This window comes from Carassius gibelio, chromosome A17 (genome assembly GCF_023724105.1).
Source record: "Carassius gibelio isolate Cgi1373 ecotype wild population from Czech Republic chromosome A17, carGib1.2-hapl.c, whole genome shotgun sequence".
Taxonomy (NCBI): Eukaryota; Metazoa; Chordata; class Actinopteri; order Cypriniformes; family Cyprinidae; genus Carassius; species Carassius gibelio.
In genome coordinates this window covers 25,978,676-26,003,309 of record NC_068387.1, presented here as the reverse complement: position 1 = coordinate 26,003,309, position 24,634 = coordinate 25,978,676, and the positions used below count along the sequence as shown (strand labels likewise).

Below are 24,634 nucleotides of genomic sequence, written 5' to 3'. Positions count from 1 at the left end.
GTGGTCGACTCCAGAACAGCTGCAGTCGGATCATTCTAATTCGTAAACGAATCGTTTGGTGCGATTCGCGATCCGATTTAAAGGCTTATTTTGAAAAGACTCAGTTCGTTCATGATGAATCAGACACCGCTTCTGCGTGTCGGAGCACGTGATATATTATAGGGAGTAACAATATGTTTTATGAAATGTAGTGAAGTTAAAAGTACGATCTTATGCTTTGGAATGTAGTGAAGTAAAAGTAAAAGTTACTCAAAATAAAACTACTTCAGTGAAGTACAGATACCTGAAAAATGTACTTAAGTACACGCAGCAGCTAGTCTCGCTTGTGTTTTTTGTATTGTAAGTCTTTTCCTTACTGAATTCTGCCCACTGAGCCCCATTGATTTACAACAACAACAAAAAATATACACTCATTACTTGCACTACTGACTGTTCTTTCATACAGAAGATTCCATTTGCACAGTGGAACATTTTTCCATGCACTTATTTTTTCAAATATCCATTGCACAAAGTGCAAATGTTCATAGCTCTGCTTATAGTGTAAATACACTTATCACATAATAAAGCGGTCTGGTATGTTCATAGTACACCTATTTGTCTATCATGCTGATAGCATTTAAAAAAAAACAAAAAAAAACAGGAATTTTCTGAAAAATTAATACAAGACGTAGTCAACCAGATGAACACTCTTAACAGCAATTATATAATGCAATCACACTTGTAACAATATTTGGTAGTTCTGTATGTTGTTTAAGGGTTAGCATCATCTGAGGTCTTCTGATGGCTTGGCATCATCTCTTCTCAGGTGTTCTGGATCCAGACTGGAGGTTGTGTAAACCTTAGTTACCACAGGATGTAAATCTCATGGCAAAACAGAAACATCAGCGTAGATGCTGTTCTAACAAAGTAAAATTAGTTTAACCAAAGCCAAATAATAATAATTCACAATTGATCAGATACAACTGCAGTCACAAATCATGAGATGCATTATACAAATGCTTGGCAAAACATGTTTTTAATCTAAATTTAAACAGTGTGTGTCTGAACCCCGAACATTATGAAGGCTATTCCAGAGTTTGGAAGCCAAATGCATAAATCTCCTTAAGTGGACTTTACTATCCTAGGAACTACCAGAAGTCCAACATTGTGACCTTAGAGAGAGTGATTGAAGCATGGTATAAGACTAGTTAAATGAGCTAAATAATTTAGGGCCTTAGTCAAGTAATAATTTGGAACTTAAACAGATCTTAATAGGTGGCCATTGCAGAGACTGTAAAATTGGGGTAGTATGATCAGAATTTCTTGACATGGTAAGCATTTTGGACTAGCTGTAGCTTATTGAAAATGCTGGAAAACCACCTACTGTAGAAGTGCAGTACAATAGTCTAGAGGTTCTGATTGCATGAACTAGCTTTTCTGCATCAGAAACAGCTTTCAAAAGACAAGTTGCGGTCTAATATACCACCCAGATTTTTGGCTGTAGAGAAAGTAACCGCACAGCAATCTAGTTGCAAACTGTAGTTGGTGTACCTTTTTTAGGCCCAGTAAGTAATAAAACAAAATTGTAGCGATTGGACTGGTAGGATCTAAACATCTTTGAGCCTGCCCTTGAATACCTGTATAGTTTTGTAATCAATCTGAGCATGTCATGATCTATGGTGCCAAATGCTGCACTAAGATGAAGTTAAACTAGCAATGAGAGGAATCTAATCTTTAGAGCACAAACCCAGAGTTTTTAAACTAGACAAGAAGAGCAGAAGAACACGGTTTTCGGTTTATTGGAAGCAAGCAATAGGGTTGTCCCCATTTGTTAAAGTCCACCTAAAGACTTCTGTCGCCCTTGAACCATTACAGGACCGAGTGAGGCCTTGCCTTCCCACTGAACACCTATTGAAAAAGGCAAATACCCAAGTCAAGTAGAGCACATGAAGTGTCAGAAGCAATCTTAAAGCAGCTACCTACCCCCAATAGGAGCATCACGTCCCCCTTCAGGACCACATGTTGAGTCACAGCAAGCGCAAACCTGGTGGTTCCCATCAGCAGCAAGCCACCTGCAACAAGAACAATCAGACACGGCAGCTTCATCGTGTTCTTAAGCAGCATGAACATACCCGTTGGAAAAGGAACAGGATTTGTGGAGAGCGTCACTGGGTGCAGAAGCAAGAGTGGCCTTCACGGTACACGTTATGTAGATCTGCAAGAGACACCGGTAAGGGTTCACAAAACCAAAGCAGATGGGAAGAGGACTCTGATTCAGTCAATATAGTACGTACTGAAGGACTGGATCCTCCCTGGAACATGAAAGCCTCCAGCTGGAACCGGATCTTGTCTTCCTGGGTCCGAGGCAAGAAGCGGGAGCTTGAAGCTGTAGCCTTGGCATCCACAAGGCACCTGATAAAGAGTGGGTGAAAAGTAGGGATGGGTATCGTTAAGGCTTTAACGGCATTACTACTCCTACCGATACTGCTTAACGGTCCAGCACTAAAAACTGCTTTCAGTAGCACCGCTACTAAAAAAAAAATAAAATAAAAATAAAATCCCCATACAGCTATCGGCGGTTCCTTCATCTTGGTTGAGCTTTCAACATTGTTACGGAAAAGGGGAGGAAGTTACATGACCTGCAGTGCACTTGCGACATTCTGAAAAAAAAACCCCGCTTCCATTACGAGCGCGCATACCGTGCACCTACATTTGAAATAACGAACTTGAGTGATATGTGAACGGCCCCTTGCCCTCATGCGTGTGTGTGTGCACCGTACACGCGTACTCCGCGGCGCGCATGACAGATCTCACAGACAAGCATCTTAATATGATCGCACATTAGAAATGTTTGGTGAGATAAGATGTGCACGATAACATTAAGAAAATCCATAGTACATTAATTTTTTCCCTCCAGTACCAAAAGCAGAACCGATACAGTCAGATCTTATGGATACTACGGGCTTTCATAATTTAGCCCCGGGCTATTTTAATACCGGGTTTCGGTACCCATCCCTAGTGAAAAGAGGTTTACAGCCAGTTGCCCGCATCAATGTTTGTGGTTAACGCTGTAGTAGGGGTTCGTAGAGCAAACCAATTCCTGCCCAGAGCACAAAAGACTGTGGGCAACATATGCCATTAGAGTGCGCACAAGTCCACGCTTAAACCAAAAACGGAAATGCCAAGCTACGCTTCAGACAAGTTTTAAAACGGTCATACCATTTACAGTAGGATGAACATTGGGACAGTCTCAGCGACCGTGAAAAGCACTTACCAAGAAGAGCTAAACCCTTGGTCACTTGACTCAACCTAATTCTCAGGGATCGAGTGCTCACTGAACAAACTGAAACCATTCTGGAGAAGTGACAGGACTTTACCCATGATTCTCAATGAGGGAATATCTCGGAACAGAAGTCACATCAGGTACTTGGGTGGCCACACAGCGGTCCACAAACACACGCAGGGGGACGTGGTTGTACACCTTCACAGATGCCTCAATATTAATAATGTCACCCAAGTAGTAAACATTTGAAGGCCTCTGATTGGCCCAGTCATCTGCAAGAGGGAAGAACGGTTTAGGCACAGCCTCATTTCACAAGGCTTAAGATCTAAAGAAACTAGACAAACCCATCATGAGGTTCATGGAGAACACCAAGACGTCTTCAGCAACCTCCGTTGAAGCATAAGGAACCCAAGTTGGCCTCAAAGCATCACTGCTCACATTATGGAGCCTGTTGTTCAAGGGGATACCAAATAAACCGTTTTCCGGTTACAACACCATAAGACACTGCTTGAAGACATCCATTGAGTCACTTACCTTTGATAGTGGCATTGAATGCCAACAACTGCACCCTCAGTACGGGTAATCGGTGTGCCAGCAAATGCCACAGGGGTGTAGGTAACAGCAAAGGTGTAGACTAGCTCATCCGCAGTCATCTGTAAGAGACGGAAGTAGTTACCAAATGGGTTCGGTTCAATTACACTTAAAAATAAGGTTCAAGAAGGGCGTTTCTAGCAGTTCCCCAAAGCAGCTGTCAGTTATCAGGTTTCAGAAACTGAAAGGTTCGGTGGAGATTTAACATTCAACAAATACTAGTGAACAACCCTTGCTTTTATTGGTTAATCCAGTAAAACGTAACCGTTCTTACCATCAGCACACTATTGCAGTCCTGTAGTGCATATTCGAGGATGAGCACCCCAGAGGCAGAGTCCTCACCAACAACAGGACAGCCTCCCATAGACAAACCAGATGGCTGGATCAGCTGACCATTGCTGAACATATCCTTCTTTACCTCCACATGAACCCGGTCCTCACTGCATTGAACAGCCACACTACTGGGAGTCACAGGTTTCCTCAACTGGAAGTTCACCGCCAACTCACGTTGCACCTCTGGAACAACGGGAAACTTCCAGTCCAAAGGCTTGACTGGACCCTGCAACAGCTGCTTCTCCTGAAGACCAAGAGGGTCTTGCGCAAATTTTCTGTAGTCAAGACTCGGAAGCTGAGAAGCCTTTTGGGAAGGATTCAAGAACCCTTGAGAAGAAAGATCAGGAACTCTGGAAGCTGAAGCTGATTGCGGCTTTCTGCTGCTTGGACTTTGACGGTGTTTCAAACTTCCCAATGCACTCTTCAGATCAAAAGCCACAATCACAACCAACACTAACACACCTTGCAAGAACCCCATTCTAACAAACTTTGGCACAATGCTACAATACACATCAGTGTTGGCTTTGCTATTTAGTAGAGCTTTGAATTAAGGTGGCTCCTCCCCTTTCAGCTTAATTGATTAACTTTGATTCTCCTCTGGGCTTGTAGAGTTTATTCATCCCAAATTTAGAAAAGTCAAGAACATCATTACCCAATAGAAAGCTAAGAACGTTTTATCTGTTTAATACAGATAAAACAGAGGTGATGATTTTTGCCCCAGACAACATTACCCTTAAGATTAGGCAGGTCCTTGAGGGTCTATCATCATCTGACTGAAGTGACACGAGAAATTTGGGTGTCATTTTTGACAGATCGATGTGTTTTAACAGTCATGTTAAGTTTGTGGTTTGTACCTGTTTTTTTCCACCTCAGGAACATTTCTAAGGTTAGATCTATGGTTTAAATAAAAAGAGAGGGAGATGCTTGTTCATCCTTTTATTTCTAGGACCAGCAAGAGATCACACATTACTCCTGTGCGTAAGGCCCTTCATTGGCTTCCTGTTGGATATTAAATTATTAAATTTAAATTAAATTAATGCATTTAGCAGATGCTTTTATCCACAGCGACTTACAGTGCATTCAGGCTATCAATTTTTACATATCATGTGTTCATGTGGATATAGAGTGCATTTTAAAATTCTGGTCATTACTTTCAGAGCCTTGCATGGTCAAGCACCCTCTTACATCCAGGATCTTTTGCATATACATACTCCATGTCAGTCTTTGAGGTCTTCAGGCCAAGATCTTTTATTTGTTCCCAGAACACATCTTAAGACAAGAGGTGACTGTGCTTTCTGTGTTGTGGCTACAAAATATCTAACCGGCATGCACTGCTTCAAGTCAGACTGCGATCAGGTTGTGCACTACTGCGTGAAGTCGAACGCACCTTCAATTTATCGTTTCCCTCTCAAACGTGATTGGATTGTGCAGGCGCCTGCATGTCAATGTGAGAGGAAGGGGCTTAATACTGTCACTCAAATGAGCTGAATTTTAGTTTTCCTTCTTTGTATGCTGACCTAAACACAGCTGATTTTCATTATTATTTTCTCTTCTATGCTGCGTGTATAACATGGTCAGGTTCAGAGGTGTGTCAGAACTTTGCTATATTGCCTTCTTTGCTGGTTTAGGTTTATTGATTTGATTGATGAAAACAACAGAGAAACACACAATTGTTAGGTGAATTTTCTTTTCTGATATTACACATTAATGTAAGCTGAGCATTTGCTTCATTCTTCAGTATGCAGTGTGTTTAACACAGTCAGGTTCAAATGTGGGTGAAAAATATCCATTATAACTCTAGCAGAGGTTTGTCAGAACGTTTCCATTGTGCTATTGCCTTGTGGGCAAGTGAGAAATGTTAAACAAAGCAATATGCTAAAAAGTACTTTCAACTCCTTTTACATTATCCAAGGTATTAACATTAACATTTTTCATAACTCTTTGTAGGGCGTTTCTGTACATAAATGTTAGCATTTTTAGAAAATGTACTCTTGATACTAAGTACTTTTAAAAACAAGTACAAATACTTAGTACATTTACTCAAGTAATGAAGCTGTGTACCCTGTCCTTCTCTAGTTAGAATTGACCTGCTCTTATCAGTTGATCGTGGTTGTATCTCTCTATTAGCGCTATTGGATCTTAGTGCTGCTTTTGACCACAACATTCTTTTGCATAGACTAGAGAACTTTGTTGGCATTAATGGAAGGGCATTAGCATGGTTTAAATCATACTTATATGACCGCCATCAATTTTTTAGCATTGAATGAAGAGGCATCATATTGATCACAAGTACAGTATGGAGTACCACAGGGCTCAGTACTAGGGCTGTTACTCTTCACGCTTTACATGTTACCCTTGGGAGATATCATCAGGAAACATGGTGTTAGCTTTCACTGTTATGCTGATGATACTCAGCTCTATATTTCTTCTTGGCCCAGGGAAACATACCAATTTGAAAAACTAACGGAATGCATAGTCGATATAAAAAACTGGATGACTGGTGATTTCTTACTGCTAAATTCTGAAAAAAAACAAAGGTGTTAATTATAGGACCTAAAATCTCTGCATTGAATAACCTAGAACGCTGTCTAAGACTTGATGGCTGCTCTGTCAATTTTTTGTCATCAGTTAGGAACCTAGGTGTGCTATTTGACAGCAATCTTTCCTTAGAAAGCCACATTTCTAGCATCTGTAAAACTGCATTTTTCCATTTAAAAAATATATCTAAATTATGACCTATGCTAAGATATATTTTTGTTGTTGATATGGACTACGCTTACGAGAGTAATGTTCACTGTGAAGCTTACACTGTGATGTACCTGAGAGAAAACAGAGATGATAATCTGATCTTCACCCGTCAGAAAAAAGTATTTTAAAGTTTGTGGTTTTACAGAACACCACAGTTATATATGACAAGATAATAAGGCCTGCAGTTAGGAAGAACATCTTAAGGAAAATATAATTATATTTTCTTAATGATTTTTTCCCTTCTCAAACCTTGTCTGTGGTGTAAAAACACCCCTGGCCAAACGGGGTGCATCTCTTCCCCTCTTTGATAATTACTGTAGTTACCATGTTCTGAACATCACATCCTTTCTTTTCTCCCCAGATGTAATCTATCTATCTATCTATCTATCTATCTATCTATCTATCTATATATCTATATATAAATATAGATAACCACCTATATATATATATACACACATATATATATATATATATATATATATATATATATATATATATATATATATATATATATATATATAGGTGGTTGAATAAAAATATTTGGACATTATTTATAAAAATTACCTCAAGTTAGCACCAGCAAGCCTGCTAGACATTTAGCATCAGCTACAATATTTACTTATTATCAGTACCGTTCTGAATAAACATTCATGTCTGTCTAACGTTACTCGTCTAAAAAAAAAGCCTCAAGTCCAAATATTCATTTTTCACCAATTAACTGTTTGACAAACACTTCCTGCTTCGAGATCTGAATTTAAAAAAAAATATCAAACATGCTCCGAAGTCCCAATCTGAATCAACGGAGTCGCGAACATGCTCCGAAGTGCCGATCTGAATCAACCGAGTCGCGAACAGGCTCCGAAGTGCCGATCTGAATCAACCGAGTCGCGAACATGCTCCGAAGTCCCGATCTGAATCGACCGAGTCGCGAACAGGCTCCGAAGTGCCGATCTGAATCAACCGAGTCGCGAACATGGTCCGAAGTGCCGATCTGAATCAACTGAGTCGCGAACAGGCTCCGAAGTCCAGAAGTCCCGATCTGAATCAACCGAGTCGCGAACAGGCTCTGAAGTCTGAATCAACCGAGTCGCGAACAGGCTCCGAAGTCCCAGTCGCGAACAGGCTCCGAATGCCTGATCTGAATCAACCGAGTCGGGAACATGCTCCGAAGTACCGATCTGAATCAACTGAGTCGCGAACAGGCTCCGAAGTCCTGATCTGAATCAACCGAGTCACAAACAGGCTCCGAAGTCCTGATCTGAATCAACCGAGTCGCGAACAGGCTCCGAAGTGCCGATCTGAATCAACCGAGTCGCGAACATGCTCCGAAGTCCCGATCTGAATCAACCGAGTCGCGAACAGGCTCCGAAGTGCCGATCTGAATCAACCGAGTCGCGAACATGCTCCGAAGTGCCGATCTGAATCAACGGAGTCGCGAACATGCTCCGAAGTCCAGAAGTCTCGATCTGAATCAACCGAGTCGCGAATAGGCTCTGAAGTCCCGATCTGAATCAATTGAGTCGCGAACAGGCTCCGAAGTCCCGATCTGAATCAACGGAGTCGCGAACATGCTCCGAAGTCCAGAAGTCTCGATCTGAATCAACCGAGTCGCGAACATGCTCCGAAGTGCCGATCTGAATCAACGGAGTCGCGAACAGGCTCCGAAGTCCCGATCTGAATCAACAGAGTCGCGAACAGGCTCCGAATTGCCGATCTGAAAACTTCGACCAAAGAATGTAAAAAATAATTCTATTTCTCTAATAACTCTAACTCTACAACTCTATGAAAGACTCAGATCACGTATCTAAAAATAAATCGCTATAGTAAAAGAGAAATAATAAGAGGAGTGAAGTTTCCTACCGCTCTGCTGTGTTTGGTCCTTAAGCGCGTCTGACGCTCCATGGCGCGTGTCCGCCCCTCACACGTGCGTTTACAGCGCTAAATTAATCATCTTTGCTAATTATTATACATTTACTTCATTGTCAGCTTCAGGTACTTCATTTATTATTGTTCAATGAACTGTTTGAAACAAAAAAAGGTTGTATTTCAGTAATAATTCTAAATTATCAAAATAAAATATATAAAATAAATAATAAAAAATATGATTTTCAGTTACAATAGTTAATCCTAAATTCCGACATTAATAACTTACTTTTAGCAACATCAGACGCACCCGCTCACAAGATCTCACGATTCTTACTTCTGTAGACTCACACTAAATGGTTCATTTGAATCAGTGAGTGGTCGACTCCAGAACAGCTGCAATCGGATCATTCTAATTCGTAAACGAATCGTTTGGTGCGATTCGCGATCCGATTTAAAGGCTTATTTTGAAAAGACTCAGTTCGTTCATGATGAATCAGACACCGCTTCTGCGTGTCGGAGCACGTGATATATTATAGGGAGTAACGATATGTTTTATGAAATGTAGTGAAGTTAAAAGTACGATCTTATGCTTTGGAATGTAGTGAAGTAAAAGTAAAAGTTACTCAAAATAAAACTACTTCAGTAAAGTACAGATACTTGAAAAATGTACTTAAGTACAGTAACGAAGTAAAGCTACTCCGTTACTGTCCACCACTGTAGCCACCAGATCCAGTCTGTATCCAGATAAGATGGTCACTGCAGTCACCCAGATCCAGTACGTTTCCAGACCAGGTGGTGGATCAGCTTCTAGAGAGGACCCCTAGTTCTGAATATCAGCAGAAATCTGACACAATCTGACTTTGCTGCAGTCTGGAACAAGAGGGCGGTGCGTCCACACGCAGCAGCTAGTCTCGCTTGTGTTTTTTGTATTGTAAGTCTTTTCCTTACTGAATTCTGCCCATTGAGCCCCATTGATTTACAACAACAACAAAAAATGTACACTCATTACTTGCACTACTGACTGTTCTTTCATACAGAAGATTCCGTTTGCACAGTGGAACATTTTTCCATGCACTTATTTTTTCAAATATCCATTGCACAAAGTGCAAATGTTCATAGCTCTGCTTATAGTGTAAATACACTTATCACATAATAAAGCGGTCTGGTATGTTCATAGTACACCTATTTGTCTATCATGCTGATAGCATTTTAAAAAAAAAACAGGAATTTTCTGAAAAATTAATACAAGACGTAGTCAACCAGATGAACACTCTTAACAGCAATTATATAATGCAATCACACTTGTAACAATATTTGGTAGTTCTGTATGTTGTTTAAGGGTTAGCATCATCTGAGGTCTTCTGATGGCTTGGCATCATCTCTTCTCAGGTGTTCTGGATCCAGACTGGAGGTTGTGTAAACCTTAGTTACCACAGGATGTAAATCTCATGGCAAAACAGAAACAAAGACATCAGCGTAGATGCTGTTCTAACAAAGTACAATTAATTAGTTTAACCAAAGCCAAATAATAATAATGCACATTTGATCAGATACAACTGCAGTCACAAATCATGAGATGCATTATACAAATGCTTGGCAAAACATGTTTTTAATCTAAATTTAAACGGTGTGTGTCTGAACCCCGAACATTATGAATATATTCCAGAGTTTGGAAGCTAAATGCATAAATCTCCTTAAGTGGACTTTACTATCCTAGGAACTACCAGAAGTCCAACATTTTGTGACCTTAGAGAGAGTGATTGAAGCATGGTATAAGAGTAGTTAAATGAGCTAAATAATTTAGGGCCTTAGTCAAGTAATAATTTGGAACTTAAACAGATCTTAATAGGTGGCCATTGCAGAGACTGTAAAATTGGGAGGGACGATCAGAATTTCTTGACATGGTAAGCATTTTGGACTAGCTGTAGCTTATTGAAAATGCTGGACAACCACCTACTGTAGAAGTGCAGTACAATATTCTAGAGGTTCTGATTGCATGAACTAGATTATCTGCATCAGAAACAGCTTTCAAAAGACAAGTTGCGGTCTAATATACCACCCAGATTTTTGGCTGTAGAGAAAGTAACCGCACAGCAATCTAGTTGCAAACTGTAGTTGGTGTACCTTTTTTTAGGCCCAGTAAGTAATAATGGACTAATCCGAATTTGAGAAAATAGGTCATGCAATCCTTTACATTAACACACGTAATGTCATCTGGTCTCGTTGAGATCTAAGTGGCAGCTAAACCCATATTTTCTAATTTTACCAAGGGGCAACATGTATATTTAAAATAAGACCCCAAGATGGATCCTTGTGGCGCTCCATATTTTACTGGTGATAATGGGACCACTACCCAAGTAAACAAACAAAATTGTAGCGATTGGACTGGTAGGATCTAAACATCTTTGAGCCTGCCCTTGAATACCTGTATAGTTTTGTAATCAGAGCATGTCAGGATCTATGGTGCCAAATGCAGCACTAAGATGAAGTTAAACTAGCAATGAGAAGAATCTAATCTTTAGAGCACAAACCCAGGGTTTTTAAACTAGACAAGAAGAGCAGAAGCAAGAACACTGTTTTCGGTTTATTGGAAGCAATAGGGTTGTCCCCATTTGTTAAAGTCCACCTAAAGACTTCTGTCGCCCTTGAACCATTACAGGACCGAGGGAGGCCTTGCCTTCCCACTGAACACCTATTGAAAAAAGGCAAATACCCAAGTCAAATAGAGCACATGAAGTGTCAGAAGCGATCTTAAAGCAGCTACCTACCCCCAATAGGAGCATCACGTCCCCCTTCAGGGCCACAAGTTGAGTCACAGCAAGCACAAACCTGGTGGTTCCCATCAGCAGCAAGCCACCTGCAACAAGAGAGGAAGATCAGACACGGCAGCTTCATCATGTTCTTAAGCAGCATGAACATACCCGTTGGAAAAGGAACAGGATTTGTGGAGAGCGTCACTGGGTGCAGAAGCAAGAGTGGCCTTCACAGTACAGGTTATGTAGATCTGCAAGAGACACCGGTAAGGGTTCACAAAACCAGAGCAGATGGGAAGAGGACTCTGACTCAGTCAATATAGTACGTACAGAAGGACTGGATCCTCCCTGGAACATGAAAGCCTCCAGCTGGAACCGGATCTTGTCTTCCTGGGTCCGAGGCAAGAAGCGGGAGCTTGAAGCTGTAGCCTTGGCATCCACAAGGCACCTGATAAAGAGTGGGTGAAAAGTAGGGATGGGTATCGTTAAGGCTTTAACGGCATTACTACTCCTACCGATACTGCTTAACGGTCCAACACTAAAAACTGCTTTCAGTAGCACCGCTACTAAAAAAAAAAATAAAAAAATAAAAATAAAATCCCCATACAGCTATCAGTGGTTCCTTCATCTTGGTTGAGCTTTCAACATTGTTACGGAAAAGGGGAGGAAGTTACATGACCTGCACTTGCGACATTCTGAAAAAAAAACCCGCTTCCATTACGAGCGCGCATACCGTGCGCCTACATTTGAAATAACGAACTTGAGTGATATGTGAACGGCCCCTTGCCCTCATGCGTGTGTGTGTGCACCGTACACGCGTACTCCGCGGCGCGCATGACCGATCTCACAGACAAGCATCTTAATATGATCGCACATTAGAAATGTTTGGTGAGATAAGATGTGCACGATAACATTAAGAAAATCCATAGTACATTAATTTTTTCCCTCCAGTACCAAAAGCAGAACCGATACAGTCAGATCTTATGGATACTACGGGCTTTCATAATTTAGCCCCGGGCTATTTTAATACCGGGTTTCGGTACCCATCCCTAGTGAAAAGAGGTTTACAGCCAGTTGCCCGAATCAATGTTTGTGGTTAACGCTGTAGTAGGGGTTCGTAGAGCGAACCAATTCCTGCCCAGAGCACAAAAGACTGTGGGCAACATATGCCATTAGAGTGCGCACAAGTCCACGCTTAAACCAAAAACGGAAATGCCAAGCTACGCTTCAGACAAGTTTTAAAACGGTCATACCATTTACAGTAGGATGAACATTGGGACAGTCATTCTCAGCGACCGTGAAAAGCACTTACCAAGAAGAGCTAAACCCTTGGTCACTTGACTCAACCTAATTCTCAGGGATCGAGTGCTCACTGAACAAACTGAAACCATTCTGGAGAAGTGACAGGACTTTACCCATGATTCTCAATGAGGGAATATCTCGGAACAGAAGTCACATCAGGTACTTGGGTGGCCACACAGCGGTCCACAAACACACGCAGGGGGACGTGGTTGTACACCTTCACAGATGCCTCAATATTAATAATGTCACCCAAGTAGTACACATTTGAAGGCCTCTGATTGGCCCAGTCATCTGCAAGAGGGAAGAACAGCTTAGGCACAGCCTCATTACACAAGGCTTAAGATCTAAAGAAACTACACAAACCCATCATGAGGTTCATGGAGAACACCAAGACATCTTCAGCAACCTCCGTTGAAGCATAAGGAACCCAAGTTGGCCTCAAAGCATTACTGCTCACATTATGGAGCCTGTAGTTCAAGGAGATACCAAAACAAATGGTCATCCAGTTGTAACACCACAAGAAACACCGTTTAAGACATCCAGTCAGTCGTTTACCTTTGATAGTGGCATTGAACGCCAACAACTGCACCCTCAGTACGGGTAATCGGTGTGCCAGCAAATGCCACAGGGGTGTAGGTAAGAGCAAAGGTGTAGACTAGCTCATCCGCAGTCATCTGTAAGAGACGGAAGTGGTTACCAAATGGGTTCTGTTCAACTACACTTAAAAATAAGGTTCAAGAAGGGGGTTTCTAGCAGTTCCCCAAAGCAGCTGTCAGTTATCAGGTTTCAAAAACTGAAAGGTTCGGTGGATGTTTAACATACAACTAACACTAGTGAAGAACCCTTGTTTTTATTGGTTAATCCAGTAAGACGTAACCGTTCTTACCATCAGTACACTATTGCAGTCCTGTAGTGCATATTCGAGGATGAGCACCCCAGAGGCAGAATCCTCACCAACAACAGGACAGCCTCCCATAGACAAACCAGATGGCTGGATCAGTTGACCATTGCTGAACATATCCTTCTTTACCTCCACATGAACCCGGTCCTCACTGCATTGAACAGCCACACTACTGGGAGTCACAGGTTTCCTCAACTGGAAGTTCACCGCCAACTCACGTTGCACCTCTGGAACGACGGGAAACTTCCAGGACAAAGGCTTGACTGGACCCTGCAACAGCTGCTTCTCCTGAAGACCAAGAGGGTCTTGTGAAAACTTTCTGTAGTCAAGACTCGGAAGCTGAGAAGCCTTTTGGGAAGGATTCAAGAACCCTTGAGAAGAAAGATCAGGAACTCTGGAAGCTGGAGCTGATTGCAGCTTTCTGCTGCTTGGACTTTGACGGTGTTTCAAACTTCCCAATGCACTCTTCAGATCAAAAGCCACAATCACAACCAACACTAACACACCTTGCAAGAACCCCATCCTAACAAACTTTGGCACAATGCTACAATACACATCAGTGTTGGCTTTGCTATTTAGTAGAGCTTTGAATTAATGTGGCTCCTCCCCTTTCAGCTTAATTGATTAACTTTGATTCTCCTCTGGGCTTGTAGAGTTTATTCATCCCAAATTTAGAAAAGTCAAGAACATCACTACCCAATAGAAAGCTAAGAACGTTTTATCTGTTTAATACAGATAAAACAGAGGTGATGATTTTTGCCCCAGACAACATTACCCTTAAGATTAGGCAGGTCCTTGAGGGTCTATCATCATCTGACTGAAGTGACACGAGAAATTTGGGTGTCATTTTTGACAGAGCGATGTGTTTTAACAGTCATGTTAAGTTTGTGGTTTGTACCTGTTTTTTTCCACCTCAGGAACATTTCTAAGGTTAGATCTATGGTTTAAATAAAAAGAGAGGGAGATGCTTGTTCATGCTTTTATTTCTAGGACCAGCAGGAGATCACACATTACTCCTGTGCTGAAGGCCCTTCATTGGCTTCCTATTGGATATTAAATTTAAATTAAATTAATGCATTTAGCAGATGCTTTTATCCACAGCGACTTACAGTGCATTCAGGCTATCAATTTTTACATATCATGTGTTCATGTGGATATAGAGTGCATTTTAAAATTCTGGTCATTACTTTCAGAGACTTGCATGGTCAAGCACCCTCTTACATCCAGGATCTATTGCATATACATACTCCATGTGGGTCTTTGAGGTCTTCAGGCCAAGATCTTTTAGTTGTTCCCAGAACACATCTTAAGACAAGAGGTGACCGTGCTTTCTGTGTTGTGGCTCCAAGGCTCTGGAACTCGCTCCCTTTTTAGGACAAGCTTTCAATTAACAATATGATTTGTTTGTTATTGAAGTTTTATGGAATTTATAGTTGTAGTGTTGTACAGTGCATGTCAATCCTTGTAATGTTTTGAGATTTCATAGTGAGAGATATTCATCAGTATATTGCCAACATTATTTTTAGAAAGATTGAGGAACTAGAAATATTTATATGTATTAATTCTCCACATCTGACAGTGACTGAAACTTTTTAGATGTTCTGAGACAACACTGTGATTCTCTTAAAATCCATCCATCTTTACGATTTATTCCAGAAATACATTTTGATGCATCCACAAAACCATCACATGAAACATGACGCTCTCTTGTGGCTGCTGGGATACATTGGAGATGTAAGTGAAATAAATGAATTATTTACCTAACAAATGATACATTTAGAACAATAAAATAGGTTGATTTGCAGAATCAATTTCATTGTTAACACTTTAACAAACATAAACAATAATGCCAAAATAACATTTTCTATGTAAGTTTGTCAATGCTGTCATCTCTGTACAATATCTGTACAATTTAGAACATTTATTTACTGAATGAAAAATATAGTTGTTTACAATGGGATATAATTTAGCTCTGCTGACAGCTGTAACTTGTTAAATCATCTAAACCAACAACATGTTAGACCCTATTCTATCTAAGATCTTAAAAGAGCTGGTTCCAGAAGTCATAGATCCTCTTCTGACTATTATTAATTCATCATTGTCATTACAGTAGGTTATGTATTAAGCCTCTCATCACGTGAGATAAACGTGACTCAATACAACAGTGGGACTACAGTAAAAAAGCTATTATCAATCTAAAAACACAGATGTGTTGCCATTAATGGAACTGAAAGGGTTTGTCTAACCTGAAACACACGTGGTAGTAGTCATGTGGTGAATCTGACCAATCATGAAACAGCTGTGTCGTCATCAGCGCTCCTGCAGTCACTCTGGAGAAACTGTGGCGGCTGAGTCAGCCGGCTGCTCTCGAAACACTCTCATGGTACTTTGTGGCTTCGGCACCGTCTCAAGTCGGACAAAATATCTAACCGGCATGCACTGCTTCAAGTCAGACTGCGATCAGGTTGTGCACTACTGCGTGAAGTCGAACGCACCTTCAATTTATCGTTTCCCTCTCAAACGTGATTGGATTGTGCAGGCGCCTGCATGTCAATGTGAGAGGAAGGGGCTTAATACTGTCACTCAAATGAGCTGAATTTTAGTTTTCCTTCTTTGTATGCTGACCTAAACACAGCTGATTAGCTGATTTTCATTATTATTTTCTCTTCTATGCTGCGTGTATAACATGGTCAGGTTCAGAGGTGTGTCAGAACTTTGCTATATTGCCTTCTTTGCTGGTTTAGGTTTATTGATTTGATTGATGAAAACAACAGAGAAACACAATTGTTAGGTGAATTTTCTTTTCTGATATTACACATTAATGTAAGCTGAGCATTTGCTTCATTCTTCAGTATGCAGTGTGTTTAACACAGTCAGGTTCAAATGTGGGTGAAAAATATCCATTATAACTCTAGCAGAGGTTTGTCAGAACGTTTCCATTGTGCTATTGCCTTGTGGGCAAGTGAGAAATGTTAAACAAAGCAATATGCTAAAAAGTACTTTCAACTCCTTTTACATTATCCAAGGTATTAACATTAACATTTTTCATAACTCTTTGTAGGGCGTTTCTGTACATAAATGTTAGCATTTTTAGAAAATGTACTCTTGATACTAAGTACTTTTAAAAACAAGTACAAATACTTTGTACATTTACTCAAGTAATGAAGCTGTGTACCCTGTCCTCCTCTAGTTAGAATTGACCTGCTCTTATCAGTTGATCGTGGTTGTATCTCTCTATTAGCGCTATTGGATCTTAGTGCTGCTTTTGACCACAACATTCTTTTGCATAGACTAGAAAACTTTGTTGGCATTAATGGAAGGGCATTAGCATGGTTTATATCATACTTATATGACCGCCATCAATTTTTTAGCATTGAATGAAGAGGCATCATATTGATCACAAGTACAGTATGGAGTACCACAGGGCTCAGTACTAGGGCTGTTACTCTTCACGCTTTACATGTTACCCTTGGGAGATATCATCAGGAAACATGGTGTTAGCTTTCACTGTTATGCTGATGATACTCAGCTCTATATTTCTTCTTGGCCCAGCGAAACATACCAATTTGAAAAACTAACGGAATGCATAGTCAATATAAAAAACTGGATGACTGGTGATTTCTTACTGCTAAATTCTGAAAAAAAACCAAAGGTGTTAATTATAGGACCTAAAATCTCTGCATTGAATAACCTAGAACGCTGTCTAAGACTTGATGGCTGCTCTGTCAATTTTTTGTCATCAGTTAGGAACCTAGGTGTGCTATTTGACAGCAATCTTTCCTTAGAAAGCCACATTTCTAGCATCTGTAAAACTGCATTTTTCCATCTAAAAAATATATCTAAATTATGACCTATGCTAAGATATATTTTTGTTGTTGATATGGACTACGCTTACGAGAGTAACGTTCACTGTGAAGCTTACACTGTGATGTACCTGAGAGAAAACAGAGATGATAATCTGATCTTCACCTGTAAGAAAAAAGTATTTTAAAGTTTGTGGTTTTACAGAACACCACAGTTATATATGACAAGATAATAAGGCCTGCAGTTAGGAAGAACATCTTAAGGAAAATATAATTATATTTTCTTAATGATTTTTTTCCTTCTCAAACCTTGTCTGTGGTGTAAAAACACCCCTGGCCAAACGGGGTGCATCTCTTCCCCTCTTTGATAATTACTGTAGTTACCATGTTCTGAACATCACATCATTTCTTTTCTCCCCAGATGTAATCTATATATCTATATCTATCTATCTATCTATCTATCTATCTATCTATATATATAAATATAGATAACCACCTATATATATATATATATATATATATATATATATATAGGTGGTTGAATAAAAATATTTGGACATTATTTATAAAAATTACCTCAAGTTAGCACCAACAAGCCTGCTAGACATTTAGCATCAGCTACAATATTTACTTATTTTCAGTACCGTTCTGAATAAACATTCATGTCTGTCTAACGTTACTCGTCTAAAAAAAAAGCCTCAAGTCCAAATATTCATTTTTCACCAATTAACTGTTTGACAAACACTTCCTGCTTCGAGATCTGAATTTAAAAAAAAATATCAAACATGCTCCGAAGTCCCAATCTGAATCAACGGAGTCGCGAACATGCTCCGAAGTGCCGATCTGAATCAACCGAGTCGCGAACATGCTCCTAAGTCCCGATCTGAATCAACCGAGTCGCGAACAGGCTCCGAAGTGCCGATCTGAATCAACCGAGTCGCGAACATGGTCCGAAGTGCCGATCTGAATCAACTGAGTCGCGAACAGGCTCCGAAGTCCTGATCTGAATCAACCGAGTCACGAACAGGCTCCGAAGTGCCGATCTGAATCAACCGAGTCGCGAACAGGCTCCGAAGTCCTGATCTGAATCAACCGAGTCGCGAACAGGCTCCGAAGTGCCGATCTGAATCAACCGAGTCGCGAACAGGCTCCGAAGTGCCGATCTGAATCAACCGAGTCGCGAACAGGCTCCGAAGTGCCGATCTGAATCAACCGAGTCGCGAACAGGCTCCGAAGTGCCGATCTGAATCAACCGAGTCGCGAACATGCTCCGAAGTGCCGATCTGAATCAACGGAGTCGCGAACATGCTCCGAAGTCCAGAAGTCCCGATCTGAATCAACCGAGTCGCGAATAGGCTCTGAAGTCCCGATCTGAATCAACTGAGTCGCGAACAGGCTCCGAAGTCCCGATCTGAATCAACCGAGTCGCGAACATGCTCCGAAGTGCCGATCTGAATCAACTGAGTCGCGAACAGGCTCCGAAGTCCCGATCTGAATCAACAGAGTCGCGAACAGGCTCCGAATTGCCGATCTAAAAACTTCGACCAAAGAATGTAAAAAATAATTCTATTTCTCTAATAACTCTAACTCTACAACTCTATGAAAGACTCAGATCACGTATCTAAAAATAAATCGCTATAGTAAAAGAGAAATAATAAGAGGAGTGAAGTTTCCTACCGCTCTGCTGTGTTTGGTCCTCACGCGCGTCTGAGGCTCCACGGCGCGTCTCCGCCCCTCACACGTGCGTTTACAGCGTTAAAATTAATCATCTTTGCTAATTATTATACATTTACTTCATTGTCAGCTTCAGGTACTTCATTTATTATTGTTCAATGAACTGTTTGAAACAAAAAAAGGTTGTATTTCAGTAATAATTCTAAATTATCAAAATAAAATATATAAAATAAATAATAAAAAATATGATTTTCAGTTACAATAGTTAATCCTAAATTCTGACATTAATAACTTACTTTTAGCAACATCAGACGCACCCGCTCACCAGATCTCACTATTCTTACTTCTGTAGACTCACACTAAATGGTTCATTTGAATCAGTGAGTGGTCGACTCCAGAACAGCTGCAATCGGATCATTCTAATTCGTAAACGAATCGTTTGGTGCGATTCGCGATCCGATTTAAAGGCTTATTTTGAAAAGACTCAGTTCGTTCATGATGAATCAGACACCGCTTCTGCGTGTCGGAGCACGTGATATATTATAGTGAGTAACGATATGTTTTATGAAATGTAGTGAAGTTAAAAGTACGATCTTATGCTTTGGAATGTAGTGAAGTAAAAGTTACTCAAAATAAAACTACTTCAGTAAAGTACAGATACTTGAAAAATGTACTTAAGTACAGTAACAAAGTAAAGCTACTCCGTTACTGTCCACCACTGTGGCCACCAGATCCAGTCTGTATCCAGATAAGATGGTCACTGCAGTCACCCAGATCCAGTACGTTTCCAGACCAGGTGGTGGATCAGCTTCTAGAGAGGACCCCTAGTTCTGAATATCAGCAGAAATCTGACACAATCTGACTTTGCTGCAGTCTGGAACAAGAGGGCGGTGCGTCCACACGCAGCAGCTAGTCTCGCTTGTGTTTTTTGTATTGTAAGTCTTTTCCTTACTGAATTCTGCCCACTGAGCCCCATTGATTTACAACAACAACAAAAAATTTACACTCATTACTTGCACTACTGACTGTTCTTTCATACAGAAGATTCCGTTTGCACAGTGGAACATTTTTCCATGCACTTATTTTTTCAAATATCCATTGCACAAAGTGCAAATGTTCATAGCTCTGCTTATAGTGTAAATACACTTATCACATAATAAAGCGGTCTGGTATGTTCATAGTACACCTATTTGTCTATCATGCTGATAGCATTTAAAAAAAAAAAACAGGAATTTTCTGAAAAATTAATACAAGACGTAGTCAACCAGATGAACACTCTTAACAGCAATTATATAATGCAATCACACTTGTAACAATATTTGGTAGCTCTGTATGTTGTTTAAGGGTTAGCATCATCTGAGGTCTTCTGATGGCTTGGCATCATCTCTTCTCAGGTGTTCTGGATCCAGACTGGAGGTTGTGTAAACCTTAGTTACCACAGGATGTAAATCTCATGGCAAAACAGAAACAAAGACATCAGCGTAGATGCTGTTCTAACAAAGTAAAATTAATTAGTTTAACCAAAGCCAAATAATAATAATGCACATTTGATCAGATACAACTGCAGTCACAAATCATGAGATGCATTATACAAATGCTTGGCAAAACATGTTTTTAATCTAAATTTAAACGGTGTGTGTCTGAACCCCGAACATTATGAATATATTCCAGAGTTTGGAAGCCAAATGCATAAATCTCCTTAAGTGGACTTTACTATCCTAGGAACTACCAGAAGTCCAACATTTTGTGACCTTAGAGAGAGTGATTGAAGCATGGTATAAGAGTAGTTAAATGAGCTAAATAATTTAGGGCCTTAGTCAAGTAATAATTTGGAACTTAAACCGATCTTAATAGGTGGCCATTGCAGAGACTGTAAAATTGGGAGGGACGATCAGAATTTCTTGACATGGTAAGCATTTTGGACTAGCTGTAGCTTATTGAAAATGCTGGACAACCACCTACTGTAGAAGTGCAGTACAATAGTCTAGAGGTTCTGATTGCATGAACTAGCTTTTCTGCATCAGAAACAGCTTTCAAAAGACAAGTTGCGGTCTAATATACCACCCAGATTTTTGGCTGTAGAGAAAGTAACCGCACAGCAATCTAGTTGCAAACTGTAGTTGGTGTACCTTTTTTAGGCCCAGTAAGTAATAAAACAAAATTGTAGCGATTGGACTGGTAGGATCTAAACATCTTTGAGCCTGCCCTTGAATACCTGTATAGTTTTGTAATCAATCTGAGCATGTCAGGATCTATGGTGCCAAATGCAGCACTAAGATGAAGTTAAACTAGCAATGAGAAGAATCTAATCTTTAGAGCACAAACCCAGGGTTTTTAAACTAGACAAGAAGAGCAGAAGCAAGAACACTGTTTTCGGTTTATTGGAAGCAATAGGGTTGTCCCCATTTGTTAAAGTCCACCTAAAGACTTCTGTCGCCCTTGAACCATTACAGGACCGAGTGAGGCCTTGCCTTCCCACTGAACACCTATTGAAAAAAGGCAAATCCCAAGTCAAGTAGAGCACATGAAGTGTCAGAAGCGATCTTAAAGCAGCTACCTACCCCCAATAGGAGCATCACGTCCCCCTTCAGGACCACAAGTTGAGTCACAGCAAGCACAAACCTGGTGGTTCCCATCAGCAGCAAGCCACCTGCAACAAGAACAATCAGACGCGGCAGCTTCATAGTGTTCTTAAGCAGCATGAACATACCCGTTGGAAAAGGAACAGGATTTGTGGAGAGCGTCACTGGGTGCAGAAGCAAGAGTGGCCTTCACGGTACACGTTATGTAGATCTGCAAGAGACACCGGTAAGGGTTCACAAAACCAAAGCAGATGGGAGAACGCAGATTCAGTCAATATAGTACGTACAGAAGGACTGGATCCTCCCTGGAACATGAAAGCCTCCAGCTGGAACCGGATCTTGTCTTCCTGGGTCCAAGGCAAGAAGTGGGAGCTGGAAGCCGTAGCCTTAGCATCCACAAGGCACCTGATAAAGAGTGGGTGAAGGGAGGTTTACAGCCAGTTGCCCACATCAATGTTTGTGGTTAACACTGTAGTAGGGGTTCGTGGATCGAACCAATTCCTAGCCAGAGCACAAAAGATTGTGGGCAACATAAGCCATTAGAGTGCGCACAAGTCCACACTTGAACCAAAAACGGAAATGCCAAGCTATGCTTCAGACGAATTTTAAAGCTCTCATACCATTTCAGTAGGATGAACATTGGGACAGTCACTCTCAGCGATGCCAAAAGCATTTACCAAAAAGAGCTAAACCGATGGTCACTTGACTCAACCTAATTCTCAGGGATCGAGTGCTCACTGAACAAACTGAAACCATTCTAGAGAAGTGACAGGACTTTACCCATGATTCTCAATGAGGGAATATCTCGGAACAGAAGTCACATCAGGTACTTGGGTGGCCACACAGTTGTCCACAAACACACGCAGGGGGACGTGGTTGTACACCTTCACAGATGCTTCAATATTAATAATGTCACCCAAGTAGTAAACATTTGAAGGCCTCTGATTGGCCCAGTCATCTGCAAGAGGAAAGAACAGCTTAGGCACAGCCTCATTTCACAAGGCTTAAGATCTAAAGAAACTACACAAACCCAGCATGAGCTTCATGGAGAACACCAAGACGTCTTCAGCAACCTCCGTTGAAGCATAAGGAACCCAAGTTGGATTCAAAGCATCACTGCTCACATTATGGAGCCTGTCGTTCAAGGGGATACCAAATAAACCGTTTTCTGGTTACAACACCATAAGACACTGCTTGAAGACATCCAGTCAGTCGCTTACCTTTGATAGTGGCATTGAACGCCAACAACTGCACCCTCAGTACGGGTAATCGGCGTGCCAGCAAATGCCACAGGGGTGTAGGTAACAGCAAAGGTGTAGACTAGCTCATCCGCAGTCATCTGTAAGAGACAGAAGTGGTTACCAAATGGGTTCTGTTCAACTACACTTAAAAATAATGTTCAAGAAGGGTGTTTCTAGCAGTTCCCCAAAGCAGCTGTCAGTTATCAGGTTTCAGAAACTGAAAGGTTCTGTGGAGATTTAACATTCAACAAATACTAGTGAACAACCCTTGCTTTTATTGGTTAATCCAGGAAGACGTAACCATTCTTACCATCAGTACACTATTGCAGTCCTGTAGTGCATATTCGAGGATGAGCACCCCAGAGGCAGAGTCCTCACCAACAACAGCACAGCCTCCCATAGACAAACCAGATGGCTGGATCAGTTGACCATTGCTGAACATATCCTTCTTTACCTCCACATGAACCCGGTCCTCACTGCATTGAACAGCCACACTACTGGGAGTCACAGGTTTCCTCAACTGGAAGTTCACCGCCAACTCACGTTGCACCTCTGGAACAACGGGAAACTTCCAGGACAAAGGCTTGACTGGACCCTGCAACAGCTGCTTCTCCTGAAGACCAAGAGGGTCTTGCGCAAATTTTCTGTAGTCAAGACTCGGAAGCTGAGAAGCCTTTTGGAAAGGATTCAAGAACCCTTGAGAAGAAAGATCAGGAACTCTGGAAGCTGGAGCTGATTGTGGCTTTGTGCTGCTTGGACTTTGACGGTGTTTCAAACTTCCCAATGCGCTCTTCAGGTCAAAAGCCACAATCACAACCAACACTAACACACCTTGCAAGAACCCCATCCTAACAAACTTTGGCACAATGCTACAATACACATCAGTGTTGGCTTTGCTATTTAGTAGAGCTTTGAATTAATGTGGCTCCTCCCCTTTCAGCTTAATTGATTAACTTTGATTCTCCTCTGGGCTTGTAGAGTTTATTCATCCCAAATTTAGAAAAGTCAAGAACATCACTACCCAATAGAAAGCTAAATGTGAATCTGAGATTTTAATCTTCATTTGCTCGCTATTTTATAATAAGAAACATTTTGTCCATTATAGATAGTTAATGGCATCTAAAGAATTCATAAATTATTGATTAATAATCATAAATATTAATTAATTTTTGTTTTAGTTTTTAGTCTAATCACATGTGTAATGGTAACATCATGTATACCTAAATACTCATATAAATGAGTAGAAAGGAAAATATTAGTAAATTGGCAAAATGGGAGGGACTAAGCAGCCCGGAACATTCTTTTTTTTTTTTACTATTTTTACTTCAGTGCATGTCAATCCTTGTAATGTATGGAGATTTCATACTGAGAGATATTCATCAGTATATTGCCAACATTTATTTATTTTTTAGAAAGATTGAGGAACTAGAAATATTTTAGATGTATTCAGTCTCCACATCTGACAGTGACTGAAACTTTTTAGATGTTCTGAGACAACACTGTGATTCTCTTAAAATCAATCCATCTTTACGATTTATTCCAGAAATACATTTTGATGCATCCACAAAACCATCACAT

General features: G+C 40.7%; 2 protein-coding genes across 15 annotated transcripts in view; both read right to left on the bottom strand.

Moving 5' to 3' along the window:
- Window positions 1–14,331, bottom strand: part of LOC128031824 (zona pellucida sperm-binding protein 3) — a 38,563-nt gene extending 24,232 nt beyond the window's left edge. Inside the window, exons 1-9 of one of the 14 annotated variants that reach the window (XM_052620297.1) lie at window positions 13,742–14,331; window positions 13,411–13,529; window positions 13,219–13,322; window positions 12,969–13,146; window positions 11,884–12,001; window positions 11,722–11,804; window positions 11,569–11,657; window positions 11,427–11,495; window positions 1,763–1,821 (exon numbers count right to left, since the gene is read on the bottom strand). In XM_052620297.1, the coding sequence (XP_052476257.1) occupies window positions 1,811–1,821; window positions 11,427–11,495; window positions 11,569–11,657; window positions 11,722–11,804; window positions 11,884–12,001; window positions 12,969–13,146; window positions 13,219–13,322; window positions 13,411–13,529; window positions 13,742–14,278 (1,308 nt within the window). In that variant the 5' untranslated portion in view covers window positions 14,279–14,331 and the 3' untranslated portion in view covers window positions 1,763–1,810. Of the gene's footprint in view, window positions 1–1,762; window positions 1,888–1,962; window positions 2,052–2,111; window positions 2,195–2,273; window positions 2,392–3,356; window positions 3,535–3,606; window positions 3,711–3,796; window positions 3,916–4,127; window positions 4,704–11,371; window positions 11,496–11,568; window positions 11,658–11,721; window positions 11,805–11,883; window positions 12,002–12,968; window positions 13,147–13,218; window positions 13,323–13,410; window positions 13,530–13,741 lie in introns of those variants that run through there. The other 13 variants (XM_052620302.1, XM_052620293.1, XM_052620301.1 and 10 more) reach the window with 13 other exon arrangements.
- A 7,267-nt stretch (window positions 14,332–21,598) lies between these two features.
- On the bottom strand, window positions 21,599–23,903 carry LOC127933123 (zona pellucida sperm-binding protein 3-like). Its single transcript, XM_052529869.1, has 8 exons — window positions 23,367–23,903; window positions 23,036–23,154; window positions 22,846–22,949; window positions 22,596–22,773; window positions 22,103–22,220; window positions 21,944–22,026; window positions 21,795–21,883; window positions 21,599–21,719 (listed from the first exon to the last, which is right to left on the bottom strand). The coding sequence occupies exons 1-8, from the start codon at window positions 23,901–23,903 to the stop codon at window positions 21,643–21,645; spliced, it is 1,305 nt and encodes a 434-aa protein (XP_052385829.1). The 3' UTR covers window positions 21,599–21,642.
- Window positions 23,904–24,634: the final 731 nt, after the last annotated feature.

Coding starts and splice junctions, on each gene's coding strand:
- LOC127933123 (XM_052529869.1), bottom strand. CDS start 23,903: ATGGGGTTCTTGCAAGGTGTGTTAGTGTTGGTTGTGATTGTGGCTTTT. Junction 22,221..22,595: donor TCCCTCATTGAGAATCATGG/GTAAAGTCCTGT, acceptor ACTCTTTATCAG/GTGCCTTGTGGATGCTAAGG. Junction 21,884..21,943: donor TCCTGTTCCTTTTCCAACGG/GTATGTTCATGC, acceptor TTCTTGTTGCAG/GTGGCTTGCTGCTGATGGGA.